The sequence below is a fragment of the Myotis brandtii genome, unplaced genomic scaffold (assembly GCF_000412655.1).
Source record: "Myotis brandtii unplaced genomic scaffold, ASM41265v1 scaffold83, whole genome shotgun sequence".
Classification (NCBI taxonomy): Eukaryota; Metazoa; Chordata; class Mammalia; order Chiroptera; family Vespertilionidae; genus Myotis; species Myotis brandtii.
This window is the reverse complement of record NW_005371371.1, coordinates 2,203,028-2,219,809: the sequence shown is the minus strand read 5'-3', so window position 1 is coordinate 2,219,809 and position 16,782 is coordinate 2,203,028. Positions and strand designations below refer to the sequence as shown.

General features: G+C 47.2%; 1 protein-coding gene across 1 annotated transcript; it reads right to left on the bottom strand.

Moving 5' to 3' along the window:
* Positions 1-1,840: 1,840 nt before the first annotated feature.
* RAB20 (RAB20, member RAS oncogene family) lies at positions 1,841-16,034 on the bottom strand. The gene is made up of 2 exons (XM_005884466.2): positions 16,014-16,034; positions 1,841-2,862 (listed from the first exon to the last, which is right to left on the bottom strand). The coding sequence occupies exon 2, from the start codon at positions 2,831-2,833 to the stop codon at positions 2,333-2,335; it is 501 nt and encodes a 166-aa protein (XP_005884528.1). The 5' UTR covers positions 2,834-2,862; positions 16,014-16,034; the 3' UTR covers positions 1,841-2,332.
* Between the last annotated feature and the right edge of the window lie 748 nt (positions 16,035-16,782).

Below are 16,782 nucleotides of genomic sequence, written 5' to 3'. Positions count from 1 at the left end.
CCGGCTGACTCACGAGGCTGACCAGCCTGAAGCTTTCTCAGAACTGGTTCCCTGATAGGGAATTAGACCCACATGAGGTCATGACCAGAACCCTGTGAGCAGACTTGGATCTGAGGACAAACCCCCTAATGAGAGAGAGCCCAGGCTGTGCCCTTGGAACAGAGCCCAGAGTGAAGCCTCTTTTTAGGACAATAATAACAGGTGAAACGCTTAAGTGTCGTAAATGGGGAATGTTGCATCCCCGGGCAATCTCCCGTTCCCGGACACTAGCCGGGGGTGCTCAGAGCAGATGGGCAAGGGAATCCGATGGGCAAGGGCCTTGAGAATACATGCAGCCAGCCCTGCCTTCAAGCATGAAATAATTTCATAGGATGCTTTTTTCCCTCCACAGCATTCAAAGACAAGCTCCCGGGTCTCCCTGGGTAGCATGTTTCCCAGCTGTGTCACCAAAAAGATGCATTTGACAGAAAATTAATACAACTTCTGCCCATGCAATGGCATATCAAACCAAATCAATGAAAAGTAATCAGCCAAATGGATCCATTTTCATTTTCAACAGGCTACCGTTGTGAAATTGAAATTTGAGGCCTTGAGATTATGAGCAGTAGTAACCGGACACCTTAACTGAGGAGCCCCAGTCACACGCTGAGGCTGTGCCCGCCTTCCATCCTCCGGGCAGGCACAGTCACCTGGACAAGGTGTGCACAGGACAGAGGAGGCGGCCAGGAGGAGCCCAGAGGCAGAGATCCTGGGCACTCAGAAAATTTCCCGAACACCTCCCACCCCCCCTACCCCCGCCCCACAAAAGAAACCCACTCACAAAAGATTGTGTTCTCACTAGCTTTCTGCCTCATTTTCCTTTCTTTTTTTTTTTCTTCAATATACATTTTTATTGATTTCAGAGAGGGAGGGAGAGATAGGAACATCATGATGAGAGAGAATCATTGATCAGCTGCCTCCTGCACTCCCCTTACTGGGGATTGAGCCTGCAACCCAGGCTTGTGCCCTGACTGGGAATCGAACCGTGACCTCCTGGCTCATAGGTCAATGCTCAATCACTGAGCCACGCCGGCCAGGCTCACCTTGCTTTCTGTTATGGGCTGATGCTTGTGTTCCCCCAGAATCCATATGCTGAAGCCCTAGCCCCCAGTGTGATGGTGTTTGGAGGCAGGGCCTTTGGGAGGCCATGAGGGTAGGGCCCTATGATAGCAGTAGTGCCCTTATAAGAAAGAGAGACCAGAGCTCGCTCTGTGCGCCAGTGAGGACACGTCGAGAAGGAGGCCGCACCTGGAAGAGAGCCTTCCCCTGGAACAGAACGGGCTGGCACCTTGATGCAGGACTCCCAGCCTCCAGGACGGTGGGAAATAAACGTCTGCTGTTTGGTCCACCCAGTCTGTATCTTGTTACAACAGCCTGAGCTGGCTGAGACATCTCTTTCCCAACCAGAGGTCCCCACATCTGGCCTACATGTTCTCAATAACGTTTCTAAGAAAACGAAACCTACTGTCTCACAGCTTCCCCGCCTTAGCATCTTCTAATAACACAACAGTGCACCCACCAACCAGCAGAAATGGGGTTTCTGATTCAGTAACTGCCCGGTGACCCAAGCCGACCTTAGCAGAAAGCGTGCTTTTAGTTTTGCTTTGTTTTTACTGGAATTCATGTCATTAAGACAACTAAGCAGATGGGCTGATCTAAATATGCTGGACCTTGTAAGGATTCAATGCAGCTTTTAAAGAGAGAAGTACTTTAAACTCACAGCATCTCCCCAGAGCCCCCAGCCAGGAGTCCACCAAGGGCACAAAATAAAGTCTAAAGCAACGCAGTCTCCACACCAAAGTTCTTCTCAAAATTCTTTTTAATAATATGTGTCGTTCATGCTGCTACAACCAGTATAAAAACAGTGATTCCTGATTTTGTATAAATTAACATGTGGAGAATCTTTGTGATGCATCAGATACAAGTTCCAAATGATAGGACCAAAGATAAGTCACAGTGAAGAGACCCGTCTGAGAACAACAAGCATGAAAGACGTACAGGTGCTCAGACAGGTGCACACCCACCCAAGCCACCCTCCATCAAGGCCACGGTGTCAGGAAAGGATCAGCCGGGGACAACCGTCTCCAGATCCTGCAGCTCCCCACCGCTCAGCACAGGATGCAGAGGTGACGATTCACATTGACCTTCTCTTAACAACAAGCTGTCATTTCCACTCGGATCTGCTCCTCCGTGTGCACGAAGGAATTCCTTGAGTTTCTATGCTCCTGACCACAGCTCGCTTGCCCACACTCCTTGATAATTGTGTAAACTGGGAGCCGGGGGCCCCTGAGGGTCAGGCACAGCACCCAGATTTGGTCCGTTCGGGCGGCTTATAACGGGAGATGTCCACGGTCTGCGGCGGCCCCTGCGCTCTCTGCCGCAAGATCACGGGCACCACCATGTCGAACAGGGTTTCAAACAGCAGGTCCACGTTGTGCCCGGTCTTGGCGCTGGTCTCGAAACACATCTGCTCCGCGGCCGGCATGTCCTTCTCATCCAGCATCTTGTACTTCAGGATCTTTTTATAAAGAGCCACTGCCTCCTCCAGCCGCACCTGCTTGGGCCCCTTGGACGGCGCACTGCCGCCCGCTGGCCCGGGGCTGTCCCCTTCCGTCCTGCAGCCCTCCGAGGCCCCCTCCTCACTGAGGTCCACCTTGTTCCCCACGATGGCGAAGAGGCAGTCGGTGCTGGCCGTCTCCGTCAGGCCCAGGAACCTCTCCTCCAGCTCCACCAGGCTCTGCGGGTGGTTCACGTCGTAGGTGAGGATGACCGCGGCGGCCCCCCGGCAGTACATGGAGCCAAGGCCGTGGAACTGCTCCCGCCCTGGCGGGGGGAAGGAACAGAAAGATGTGGTTATGTCTCCTCTCAGACGCACCCACCAACCATGACACGAGAAACCCCCGGGAGGGACCATGGAATTGTCACCCCAAGTGTAGGTGTGGCTGGAGCTGAGCTGGGTGGAGACACTGGTGCGCAGAAAGCAGTGACGCGCCCAGGCCACGGGATCTAAGTGCAGGGCCCTGTCCCTCTTGCAGGGGCTGCGGGCCCATCCCCACCGCCAGCAATTCCTGCACAACCTCGTCACGCACTGTAGTTAACCTCTGAGACTAGGAAGATACCCGTGCCCTATTTTCTTTTTTGAATTTTTGTGAGTTTATTTGAGCCAAACTGTCAACATATGCCGGGAAGCAGAACCTCTACGAATTGAAATAATGCTTCCCCTATTTTCTTTTTAATTAAAAATTGCACGGCTTGTTCCTGGTTTTGCATTTTAAAAGAACGTGTTTAAATAAAATGCTCCCACCATGGATCTTGATGCTGGACGCCATCTGTGCCACACCTCAGCATCGCAGTTGTTCTGACACGGCACCAGGCAAGCCTGCCTTCACACAGGTGCGCACAGCCGCCCGCGCCCAATGTCCTGCTCTGCCTCCCAGACCTTCGCTCCTGTCCAGCTGTCTGGATGCGGCCATGCGGCCACTCATCAATCCACTTGACCACTCGTCACTTCCCAGGGGGTTCCTGACCCCCTTCCAGTCCCATCATTCCCCCCCCCACACACACACACACACACACACTTCCAGCCCCTCACATTCCCTCTGAGCTCTGGCTCCTCCACTCAGCACAATCGCAGGTCCACGCCTTGTTCTGCAGTTAATATTTGTCTCTCTACCAGTAGGAAGGGCTGGACCATGTGGTTTTACTTGCCCCTATGTATTCGGTGCTAATAAATGTGTTGAGTATAAATGTGTTGTTAGTGAAGCCACAAATTTACCCCCCCCCCATTAAAAACAAACACACACACACACACACACACACACACACACGTTTTTCTCTTATATACAATTTCTTAGTTTGTTTTGTAACAATTTGGTCTGATTTTCAAAATGGTAGAAGCCTCATTCAAGCCAGAAGCTCCATTCACACCCTGCACTTAGCATTTCAGCATCTCGACTCCCAACTTTACTCTGAACTGCAGACTTAGGGGAAGAGCGGGGAGGGATGTGTTAAACCCACAAAGATCTGAAATTTCGTCAGACTTAAATACTTTTATCCCCCCATGTCTAATCATCAGAAAACCCACATCAAAATTACAACTAAACTACAGAACAACCATCATCCAGATCCGTCGGAAATCCAGCTAAATGACAGCCCTACGACTAAGGATTTAAAGAAGAAGACACATTGAGATGGGTTGTTTTCAGATGCAAGGATGAATAGTGGTGGAGAGCGGGCATGGGTCCAGGACCATGGGCAGGCTACTTAACCACCTGAGATTTAGCCTTGTCTTCTGTGAAATGGGACGGATAACAGCACCTTGCAAAGTTGTGACGATTAAATATATGTGTAATATATGCAAAACAACAACCAACATTAGAAACGGGTGCAGATCCCGGGTAAGCGGCCAGCCCAGTGGGCCCCCTTTCCTTGGTCTCCGGAGGCCAAGTCTCATCAGTGTGGTGTCCCTGTTTTCACAGGTGGCCCTTCATTTCCCTTCTCTGTTCCCTGTGTGGGGAGGTGGTACACTGACTCCAGGAAGGACGATTCATACATTTAAAACGAGGCCTCCTCCCAAAGCCGTCCCAGGCCCCAGGATTAATCAGCCCTCCTTCCGCCACTAGATTCCACAGCCCTGGATGGCGGGACGACAACCCATACTGGACCCAAGCGCCTTGGGCACCCACGCTCCCCGGAGGAGCTTAGCAGGGGCCTTCTGAACCCACAGTGCTAAGCTTGCCTGCTGACACTCGCAGGGTCCCTTGGAGAGTTCACTCTATTTCTAGGGTGTCTTTTACAGCTTCTCTCCCCGGCTGGAATCCGAACCTGTTCCTGAGGAAGTTCTGTGACTCCGCCTGCAGTTTTTCCGTTTGGGCTACAGAGCCCAGCTGCTGACTCCAGTGGGAACAGAACCCAGAGGTCCATGACCTGGACAGGGGAAAGAATGCAATCTTCGTCCTCAACATCCTCTGAGATTGAGCACTTCCTCCTCTTAGACATACTCGCACCAAACCAGAAACGACATCAAGGAACAATACCTGTGGTTTTGTCACCCGTAGAAACACAGAGGCTTTCGATTTCGCATCACAGTTGCCACCGCGTCAAGTGTTTATGCAGATCGCCACTTACTTAAACATCCTGACAGTGAGGAGACCTGCCCTCGGTGAAGGAAGCCTGGTTTCCTGATAAAACTTTGTATTCTAGGGCACGCACTTACATAGAGCATTCAGAGAAAGATCATGCGCTCATGCAACTCGGGCACAAAAGGATTCTTGACACAAAAGAAATGAAGGCCCCTTCGTCTCTGGGTCTTTGGGACCTGGATTAAAGGCATGATACTTACACACATGTATTTGTATAAGCTTCATGTCCTTTTCCAATAAACAACTGTTTCCCGCCAAATGGACAAGTTCCACCCCAATCATTCCGACACAGGCCAGGTGGCACTGCCACATTAGGGGGCAGGCTGGTGGCCCCTGTGGTCGGCCCTGGAGAGAAGCACCTGCTGAGAAAGACACCCACATCCTGGGAGAAGGACCCAGCATGGACCTATACCTGCCAGCTGTCCTCTCCTCCGCCCAGAGCCAGGGATCCCTGTCCTCAAACCATCTGATGGCGGAAGTGAGATGGAGGGACCAGGCCGGGACAGGTTTGGCAGGAGTTGGAGGTGGTGTCCTGCCCTGCAGGATCCTGAAGGTGAAAGTGAAGGGCCAGCTTACAGCCACCAGGCCCTCCATCCCGGGGGCTGGGAGGGGCCAGCCTGCTGACAAGCCGCACGTCCTCTGGAATTCATCACCCGCAAATCAAAATTCCTTCCTTTAGCACAGCCACAGCAGGCCAGCCCTAAGCCTGATCATCTAATTATAAGTTTCGTGTCAAATTTCACTGCAGACCAGCAGACAGAAACTAAACAGTCTTCACCCATCCCCTCATGGACCCCCTTGGGAGAAGATGGTCAAGACACCTCTACCACTGGCAACAGCAAGTGCTAGTTACAAAGAAATGACAGAAATGCCGCCCCGTCCTCACCCCTGAGCCACGATTTCCTTTCAGGCACTGATCGGAGGTAGAGCGACCCAGGCATCTTGAGGTTTCCAACAGCTAACGGTGTTATCAGCACCCACCCACTGGATTTCCCAAGAGTGATCAAGGGGAGGAAAGTGGCATTCCAGTTATCGCGGGAGGAATTTTCCAAGTCTGTAGCATAGCTCACCCAGGACAAAAAGGCCACTGTGCTCATGTCTATGCCTAAAATAGTTTTCCTTTCCAGATAAAAATGTCTAATTTGCCTTTTAAAAAAACTAAAGAAGTAAGTAATAATAAAACCCAAAGAGAAACCACAATAACTAAAGGAAGTAGGAAGTGGAGTCCCATAAGCTAGCCTGAAAAGAGAGTAAGTAAAAGTTGCTGTTTAAATCACATCATCTGTTGTCCACCCATTAACCAGTACAGGAGAAACTGAGGCACAGGAAGCGGCCCACAGAAGCAGGCATGGTGCTGCCCGGAGCCAGGACTGTCCCGGGTACCAGGGAGTCTGTGGTCTAACTACCCATAAAGAGCCCAACTCCAGAGATGGACGACCTGCCTGCCAATCCCCACAGTGTGACCCTGGGCAAGTCACTAACTCTCTGCCTCAGCTTCTCATCACCAAAGGATGGTTGTGAAACCAGAACTAATTTATACAGCTCAACTGCCTGGAGCTGTGCCCAGCAGGTGTTACGCCCTATACACGCTTGTTTAAATCGCGCATCAGATTTCGTCCAAACCTAAGGAGAAACTCCGCCATCCCAGGGCCAGCCCAGGACCACCGTGCCGTGTGTCCTCGGCAGCACAGTTACAAGCTGTCTCCTCGGACCTGCTGGTCACTTTACATCTGACCAAACTCCTGCAGCTTCCTTTTTCTTACAAGGCTTACTTTCCAAGGATGATTTTCTCCCCAATTCCGGGGGCACTTTATCGCGTGGTCGCCGTACGCGGTGCCAGGAGAACTGAGAAACGGCCCGGCCCAGCACAGGCACGGGAAGAGGGAAGTCAGCAACCCACAATAACCCCAATCAGCTGCTGGACAAGTGAACACAAAGTATCCGCTTGCCTTCTCTTCTCTTCCGTCCCCATCCTCCAGACAAAAGACAACCAGCTTTTCACCCTGAGCACTGTAACATTTTTGATGAAAGGATTTTAAATAACTGGATGGGTGGTACAGCCATCGGAAATCATGTTACAACACTGGCTGCGTGTTCTAAACGTGGAGGGAGTACTTTTTAAAATACTGATGCCTGGACCCCCCACCCCAGAGCACATGAATCAGGATCTGACGAGAGTGTGGGTACCAGAATCATTCTTAAATCTCCCCTGGTGACTAGTATGTGCAGCCAGAGGTGACATTCACCAACTTGCGCGGTGAAAGTGGGAGATAAAAGGGCAGCTTTATGATGGGAGAATCGAAATGCTTACTTCAATCCAGTTGAAAAGTAAGGTCTACCAGGAAAGGCAACTGCCACCTCTACAAGAAAGAGGAACTTTGAAAACAAAAACCCTGCCAGATGCAGAATGCCCACTGGGCCTGAGCCCACAAAAGCATCAAAGTTGCAACACGAGGAAGGAAAAAAACTCAGATCCATAGAAGCAGAGCTGGGATCACACAGAAACATCAGGGCACACACAGCACTGGGACCACCAGCACACAGCAAGCTGCAACGTGATTCCCTTCAGAGAGTTTTTAAAAATAACACAAGATCCTTTTCCCAATGCTCTCAGGTGCCAACCACAACATTATAAATACTACCTTAAAAATTACTTTAGTTTTATTTTGTACAGTGTGATGCTAAAGTTCGTGGACAAGGTCTAGAACATTCCATCTGCCTGTAGGTATGATAGTGAACCTGGTTAGAGAATGGCGCAGGGCAACAACTACCTCCAGAAGTGTTCACAAAGGACAGATGTTTAAAGCCTTTCTGTGCAATAAGAAAAAAGACCCATGAGTCTTCAGGATGACTAAAGGAGTGGGCTGCCTGGGGCCGGCACTGTGGGTGCAAACTCCATCAGAATATGAAAATGGAAGAGGCAGTGGGGCAAGGGCACTTCATCTGAGAATCTACTGTTCACACAGAGGTTCCAGAAACCAGGGGTGAGTCTGCCACCACCCTGATACCTGTGTGTGATGGTTAATTTTACATGTTGACTTGACCAGGCCATGGCGCCCAATTGTGTGGTCCAACTAGTCTAGATGTTGCCATGGAGGTATTTTTTAGATGGGATTAATATCTGCAATCAACTGACTTTAAGTAAAGCAGACCGCCCTCTGTGATGTGGGTGGGCCTCATCCAATCCGATGAAGACTTTAAGAGGAGACTAAGATTTCCTGGAGAAAAAGGAATTCTGCCCTCAGGCTACAACCTGAGCTATAAAGATCACACCTGAGTTTCCAGCCTGCTGCCCTACAGATTTCATACTTGCCAGCGCCCACAATCAATCATGTGAGCCAATCCCACCCCCACCCCCCTTTCCTGACAACACACTTGGAGCTGCTCACGTGTTTCTCTGGGAAATGTCCCTTTGGGAATGTGGCTGCTGTGCAGGCCAGACCCTCCAGAGGGTGGGACTGTCTCAGAATCCCCATCTTCCCTCTTGCTTCTCCATCTCCAGACCTCCACGGAGGCACTGATTCCCTCCATAAAGAGAAAATCCCCTGCAGCCCCTCCCCTACAGCTGGGCCACTTCCCGGACCCCAGTAAGTGCGAGGCTCCGCCTCTCAGCCAAACTGGCCACCAGCTCCATGGGAACAAGGGGAAGTGACCAGGAAGGGGCTTTTCAGCAACCGCCAGTATCACTTTGACCCCAACTGGTTACTTCTTCATGAAGGATCCCTTGTCTGCCCTCACTAGCCTGCCAGGTCTCTTTCTAAGTGAAGATCCAATAATTAAAATGCTCTGCCATATAATTCCGGGCTCCTAGCTGGCTTCAAAATAAAGTGTGAACTCCGCCAAAGTACACGAGTCCTCTCCTGCTGGGTTCTCAGCAGCTAAACAGTAACCATGGGAATGATGCTTTCTGAATTAGGCATCTAGGAACATCTTTTATTGGGGTGGGGTGGGCCCAGTACAGGAAGATGGGGAATGGGACAAGGAATACATTTCCATTTTTTTTCTTGGGTTTGAAGTTATCTCCTTTTTTCTCTATCTTTTATTCTTATTTTTTGTCCTATAAAAAATAAATTTAATTTAAAAAGAAGAAAAGTAAAAAATAAATAAAAGAAAAAGAAAAAAAAAGTCTTTCATTGTAGATTAAAATTATGTAACAGAAAAAAATAAAGGAGGATTTCTAAAGTCTCCTACCATCTGTAGTGGGTTGAGTGGTGTGGCCCCAAAGATACGTACATCCAGGCCCTCATCCCCAGCAACTGTGAATGGGAGCTTATCTGGAAATAGGGCTGTTGCAGGAGTAATCAAGTAAGGATGAGGTCGTTAGAGTGCAACCTCATCCAATATAACTGGTGTCCTTATAATAAGAGGAGGGACACAGAGGCAGACACACACACAGGGATGATGATCTGAAGACACAGGCAGAGACGTTCTACAAGCCGGGAATACCGGCAACCAGCAGACGCTCAGAGAAGAGCCTGGAACAGATTTCCTACAAGAACCTTCAGAGAGAAGAGCCTGGCCCGCTGACACCTTGACTTCAGACTTCTTCCTCCAGAGCTGCGAGAATAACTTCTGCTGTGTAAGCCCCCAGTGTGGGGACTTGGTTATGACAGCCCCAGGAGACTCGGACTCCACGAAGGTACGAACTGGGCTGCAAGCCGATGGCCTCCTCATTCACCGATACCAACAGTCATGAATGGAACAAGAACAATGTCCACGCGCAGGGGCCATGCTGCCAGGAGAAACGTCTGCTTCTTTCCCCTCGCCACCTCCTCTTCCCTCCCAGCAGAAGAAAAAGCTAGGTACTTTATGAACCTCCATGACCCACGCTGGAGAAGATGTAAGGATGGTGCAGATAACAGTGAACTTCAATGAAGATGAAGTGTCATATGCCATCTCCTGAGCCAAAGGCAGCAAAACTGCTGACTCCCCGAAAACAAGTCATAAATTACAACGCTAAGTTCACATGGACAGAAATGCCTACGCCTGCTTCACTGGTTCTAGTTCAACCTGATGCCTATAAAAAATGACCTTCAGCCCTGGCCGGGGTGGCCCAGTTGGTTAGAGCATTGTCCCATGCACTGAAGGGTCAAGGGTTGGATTCCTGGTCAGGGCAAATACCCAGGTTACAGGTTTGATCCCCAGTCAGGTGTGTATGCAGGTGGCAACTGATCAATTTCTCTCTTTCTCTCTCTCTCTTCTCTCTCCCCCTCCCTCCTTTCTTCCCTCCCTCCCCTCAATAAAAACATATTCTCCAGTGACCTTCATCCTCTAAATTACATGAGAAGAAACAAATCATCCAAGTCTAGTTCCTTGTCTTTCTTGAGAAATACCAGGAGGAAGAGGTAGTAACCACTGAAAAAGACATCAAAGAGAAACCAATGAAGTATCCGGTCAAAGAAGCAGTAGATGGGCTGCATCTTGAGAGGGGAAGCTGTCACAAGAGCTCTTGTGAAAAGTACAAGTGTCCCGTGACCGAGTGGCCAGCTGATTTCCCTCGGGGTAAGGGGCTCCATCCTCATCACGCAGACAGAACGAGACCAGGTGCTGATTTGATATGCAGGCCATTCTAGCTCTTAAAGTGAGTACACTGAATGGCAATAACTATTCCAATAGCTAAAACTTTTACAGCTCTTGCTACTTCCAGGCATTGCACAAGCCCTTTACACCATCAATCACTTAATTCCCACCCACCGGGACAGGCTGCTGTGGCATTTTCCCCCCAGGCCTGATGAAAACACTCAGAGGAACACGGGCTGGCCAGGGACACACAGGCAACGAGGGCCGAGGCAGCACCTGAATCCGGAGCCCAGGGTCCAGATCCCTGCTCCAAGGTGCGATGCTACCCTCAGCTTCTAGTCCTACCCTGACTCAGGCTGTGAGGGGAGGGGGCTGGGTTCCAAAAAAGTCTAGAAGAAAAAACAATGGGATGATGTCTGTTATGCCTGTTATCAGAAAGTAAGCAAACCCAAAAAGGCAAGATAAACCAGACAAAAAGCACGTGTCCTCCGGGTAGAACCTGCTCTCACAAGGACAGCTGTCTCCTCCCAGCAAGGCGGGTGGTGTGGACAGGGCGGCATGAATTGTTCATTGTTCTCACTTGGTGGTAAGGCTGTTTGCAGACGCTGGAGCCTACGAGGCACTCCCGGGTGGGAATCTCCCATCTCCTAGCAGAAGACCCGGAGACCAGCCTCCTCCCACTGCCCTGGCTAGGGAGAGCCTCACCAAAACTCTGAGCCAACAGCCGTCAGCTGGAAAGTAAAGAGTAGGAGTTTAAAAGGAAAAACACCCTGGACTACTATATGAATGAATGTTTTGGGTTTTCTTTTTCTGCCAGAGGAAGACTTGAAATCTCAACATCTACTAATGAATTATAGCCACAAAGGAGGTGATTAGATAACATTTTAAAGATAAGCTAATAATTAAAATCCAATAATCCAACTTAGTTGCTTACATTTATAGTTCCTTTGGTTTTGCTCTCAATAGTCTGTGGCCATTAAAGGGAATTAAAAAACGTAGCTGTGCTTCATGACATCGAGGAGGGTGACTCTTAGTCTAGGAAGCCCACAGCTCACTCTAGTAATGAAATGAAAAACAGCATTGGGGGATGTAACTGCCGGGTCAGCAGGCAACTCTTTAACTGCAGGCATCCTAACCCAAACTGGTAAAATGAGACATTTTTCCTTTTATAAATAAGGGAATCCACACCCAAAATAATTTCTAACTAATAGAATAGCAACATCTAAAGGAGAGAATGTGTCAGAAAAAATGGATTTCATTTCACATTTAAGTACATATACAGTGATTTTTTACCTAGAGCAGCCTGTGTCATTTCTATTGTTTCTGCTTGATAATCTGAAGATTAAACTAAAACTAAAGAATATGCATGTCACAGGAACCACTCAAAAAATTAACTGCACATAAATTAATCCCTTACCTGTGACTCACTGATTGGGCTTTCTGAAATTATTACTAAGGTTATAGAATGATAACTGGAGTTTAATCCTTCAATTTCTTCACTCTTTTCAGACATAAATTTACTAAGAATAATTCAATAACAAGACCAAATAACTGAAAGACATGTTCGTTAACACTCTATAATTAAGAAAAAGAGGCAAATCCAAAGAAAGTACAGTTATATAACAGATTAACAAAAACTCTCACATATCAGGACCTTTAATCCAATCTCCTTGTCCTTCCACAGATACACTGTTGTCCTCTGGTAATTAATGTTTAGAATGAGATTATCAATGAAAAATTCAATTAATTGCTAAATTCTCTACTTATTAAAACAGGAAACTAAAACCATTTCAGATTTTTCAAAGCAAGCTGGAACTTGTTTTAAGCTCAAGACTGAACTACAAATACCATATTAAGAAAACGCTTTAAGTCTATTAAGGGTTTCTTGAAATATTACGTTATCTAGAATAGCCTCTTACCTGGAGTACTCCACTCAATAAGTACACCAGCTATTTCTAACAGCTTTGCTATACAGAATAGTTTTTTTCTTCTCCATAATAGTCTTCCCGGAAACACACATCAGAGAATAAATGTTTTCCTGTTAATTCTATCACAAGGGCAGCATATTAAACCCTTTCTGAACCATCCTAAGGAAACAAATGATTGTACAGATATTTACTATGTCTAGTCCTCTTTTGCTTAACAGATTGGATGTGTCCTAATAAAACTCCCTGAAAAGTACATTATTCGTTGACAGCCATTAGAAAATCAGGAATGCCTTCAGGGATGACGGGGGACAACCTGGTATGAGTGTAAAAGGGACCACAGAACAGGCCTGACGAGCTCAGGTGGGTCACATGGCAGGCCTGACCGAAAGTAACCCCACAGGAGGGTCTGATCGTAAATTCCTAAGGCAGGTAATGATGGGTAGTCAAATCCCAGGCCTGTAGCTTCCTTAGCAAAGGTCAGTCTCTACCATAATCCACCCTACCCATTATCCTTATGCATCTAGGATAATATACCTTTGGAATGTCGAGAGTAATTTTCTTTTCCACACCCCTCAGGGCACCACCACTGGCACCAGAGCACAAGACCACAAAACTCACTGTTGTGTTGCCATGACCCCATGTCTATTTACAGCAAATGTTAACTATCCTATACCCACCAAAGTAAAGGAAGTATGTGTCTCACCATTTTGTTCATCCAACACTAGATATTTCCCCACTTTCTCTCCCGCCTACTTAATCGACCACCACGAGTTTCATGTAACCTTCCTTACATTTCTCCTTTGATTGCAAATGCATAAAGAGAACTACAAAACTGTCATTCTCCAGAGCATGGTCTTAATCCATTGAGATCTTGCTACTGGTCATGTCTTCAGATTTGGCTCAAATAAACTTTTATGACGTTTTTCTATAGGTTTGGACTTTCATCAACACTGGGAGTACTAGATATAATTTTATTAATTTAACAGTTCAAAAACCCTTTTAAATCAATCATATTGAAGCATTTTGTTAGAGCTTAGTTGATCCTATTTAAATATATGCTGTATATGAAAGTAGAAATTTTAAATAATTATGAATAGACAGAATTCATAGAGACAGAAAACAGAATGGCACTTACTGGGGGCTGGAGGAAGGGGGAGTGCGGGTTAGTGGGTAATGGGTACTGAGCTTCAGTTGGGAAGAAGACAAATTTTGGAGATGATCATGGTGATGTTTGCACAACATGTGCATATACTTAATGCCACCAACTTGTACACTTAAAAATGATTGAAATAGTAAATTTTACTTTATGTGTATTTCACCACAATTTTAAAAATTCCATATGTGTGAGAGAGAATTGCATGTAAAAATAGTACCTTCTGCCGTACCCGGTTTGGCTTCACCACAATTTTAAAAATTCCATATGTGTGAGAGAGAGAGAATCGCATGTAAAAATAGTACCTACTAAGAACAGCAGACAGCTCAGGCCTGATTTCTACCCTGCTCCTCTACCCGAGGTTGCAGCAAGCCCAAAGCTACCGTAAAAAATCAATAAAATATATTTTAAAAAAATAGTACCTTCTAAGAACAGGAGAAAACTCAGGCCTGATCCCTACCCTGCTCCTCTACCTGAGGTTGCAGCAAGCCTAAAGCTACCTCTCATCTACCTAAACCGGCATGAATCACCTGGTGATCTGGTTGAAATGCAGATTCTGATCCAGAGGTCTGGGTGGGGCTTGGGTTCTGTTGCTGCTGCTCACAGACTTCACTTTTGGACCAAATGCTGTAAAGCCTGGAGCAGTGGGGCAGCTCTCATCAATTCAAGATGAGATATAGTGTTAACACACCTGACTCTGCACCTCACACCTGAGTTTGCCATTTTTGCACTTCACCCCTCTGCTGCCTTCTTCCTGATATTTTGTGTCTGGTAATAGCCATGAAGTAGCTGCAAGCTGCTCACCCAAGGGAAGCTGAAAGGCCTTGCCAGGCTTTGGAAACCTCCACTCTTGAGCTGCTGGGACCTGTGGCCACACAGTAACTAACCGGAGTTAATCAGATTGGAAATTAATTAGGTTTGGAATGTTGCTTTGGCCACTACTAAAGAAAGATGTGCAGTGAAGGAAACAACATCAACCAGCTTTGAAGAGTAGGAACAAAGTCCTCAAACAGCACGGAAAATGTTTATAAAAAGCCCAGGCACAACACAAATGCACACACTGCTACTTTGCAAAGCGCCGGGATACGAGGGTAACACACCATTCTTACCTACGCACAATGCAAGATCCTCACAGAAGAGTGCCAGTTATGGCATGAACTTAGAAAATACTTAAAACATCCTCCACTCATTCTGACTTCATTTTTTAGGACAAGCTGCCAGTTAGAAAGGAGAAACTGCTTCCTCCGGTCTTGGTTATTGATGCGGGTGTCCCTGAGCCTCCCAGGGCCTCCGTGTCCTCACCACTTTTATGGAGTCAACTAAATCCACTTCCTGTAACCAAGTCTGCTACAGATCCTTCTAGTAACTGCCATCAGAGCTGACGCTGAGTGAGATTTCACTGCATTCTGCTGGGCAGAATGACAAGCTACAAGTGCACACATATAAACACACATGTATACTCACAAGCATGCATGCACACACACACACACACACACACACACACACACACTTTTATTCTCCCCACTGTTAGTGTGCACATTTTACAGACCTTTAAAGAGGCCCAGTATACTCATGCAGCTGCTTCAAAGACACCCCCCGCCCCCACCCCCCGCTCCAGACTAAGCAGCTCATGTCACTACCAGTGTATGAGTAGCCTGGATATGGAACTGCCAAGCAATAAGGGCTTAATGGCACTGCAGGGCCTCTAACTTCTATTAGAGCAAGAACGAAATTTGGTCAAGCACTTTTTAAAGCAATTCCACCCTGACACATGTTAAAAGACAATTTTTAAGAAAAGGCAAAATCACAACACTCAAACAGATATGAAAATAAATACATGTTAAAGATATTATTTAGTCCAGCCGACGTGGCTCAGTGGTTGAGCATCAGCCCAGGAACCAAGAGGTCATGGTTCGATTCCCGGTGTAGATAGAGCACATGCCCGGGTTTCGGGCTTGATCCCTGGCAGGGGGCATGCAGGAGGCAGCCAATTGATAGTTGTCTCTCATCACTGATGTTTCTCTTTCTCTATCCCTCTCCCTTCCCCTCTCAAGTCACATAATATACTGGATTAGCTGGCTCTGTATAAATGAGAATGCACATCTCAGACATGAAAATGAGTATAAAGTGCATATAATTCTACATGGTAAAGCGCTGGTTGAACGGACATTTTAATACATTAATCTTGTTAGTTATGAGACAGCTCCAAAGTTGGAACTATTTTTAACTTACCACTTTTGGGCACAGCAACGTTTTTTTCAGTTCACAGGCACACTGTGCACTAAACAAAATGTACCGTCACATCCTGTACACACACACATAGATTGCGTATCTGAGCACGCTGTCCTGGTTGACTCTCACGTTAGAGTAGATGTCACTTCTGTGAAGGACACAGCGGGGCCTGGTGAGTAAGTGCAAAAACACCAGGGCAGCTTGCCCAGCTCAGCCCCTTCGGGCTTCATGTGAACTTACAGGGGATCTAACCTGGCTACCTGCATGAGTCCTAGACAGGATTAATGAGCTGCAATGGAGAGTCACACTGTCCTGGCACACAGTAACTGCTATGTAGGCAGCAGCTACTAATGGGCCAGAATCTGTGATAGAGCCTCATCTTGGGGAGGCTGTGGAGAGGATTTTGTGGGGGGATTCCTGAAGGACTTTGTAAGGCCACAGGCTTCATGATTGCTAGTCAGCCTATACAAACAGCATTACAAACATGCCATTAGGTTTATTCTTCATATCTGAACATTTGTTTTCAGGTAAAGGTAAGCATTTCAGGTACAACCAGAACAAAACAACTTTTTAAATGAGGTGTAAATGTTTATCTACCACAAGATAACTCTAGACGCCTATGAAGGCTATTAATAATAAAATTTAAAACTTTTAAAAAATAAATAGGGAAATAGTCTAGCAGAATACAAAAATAAATATGAGAGCACTAGCTAAGGCAATTTCAGTTAGAACATAGCACAATGCGTTCTTCTGATGCAACAAATGTGTT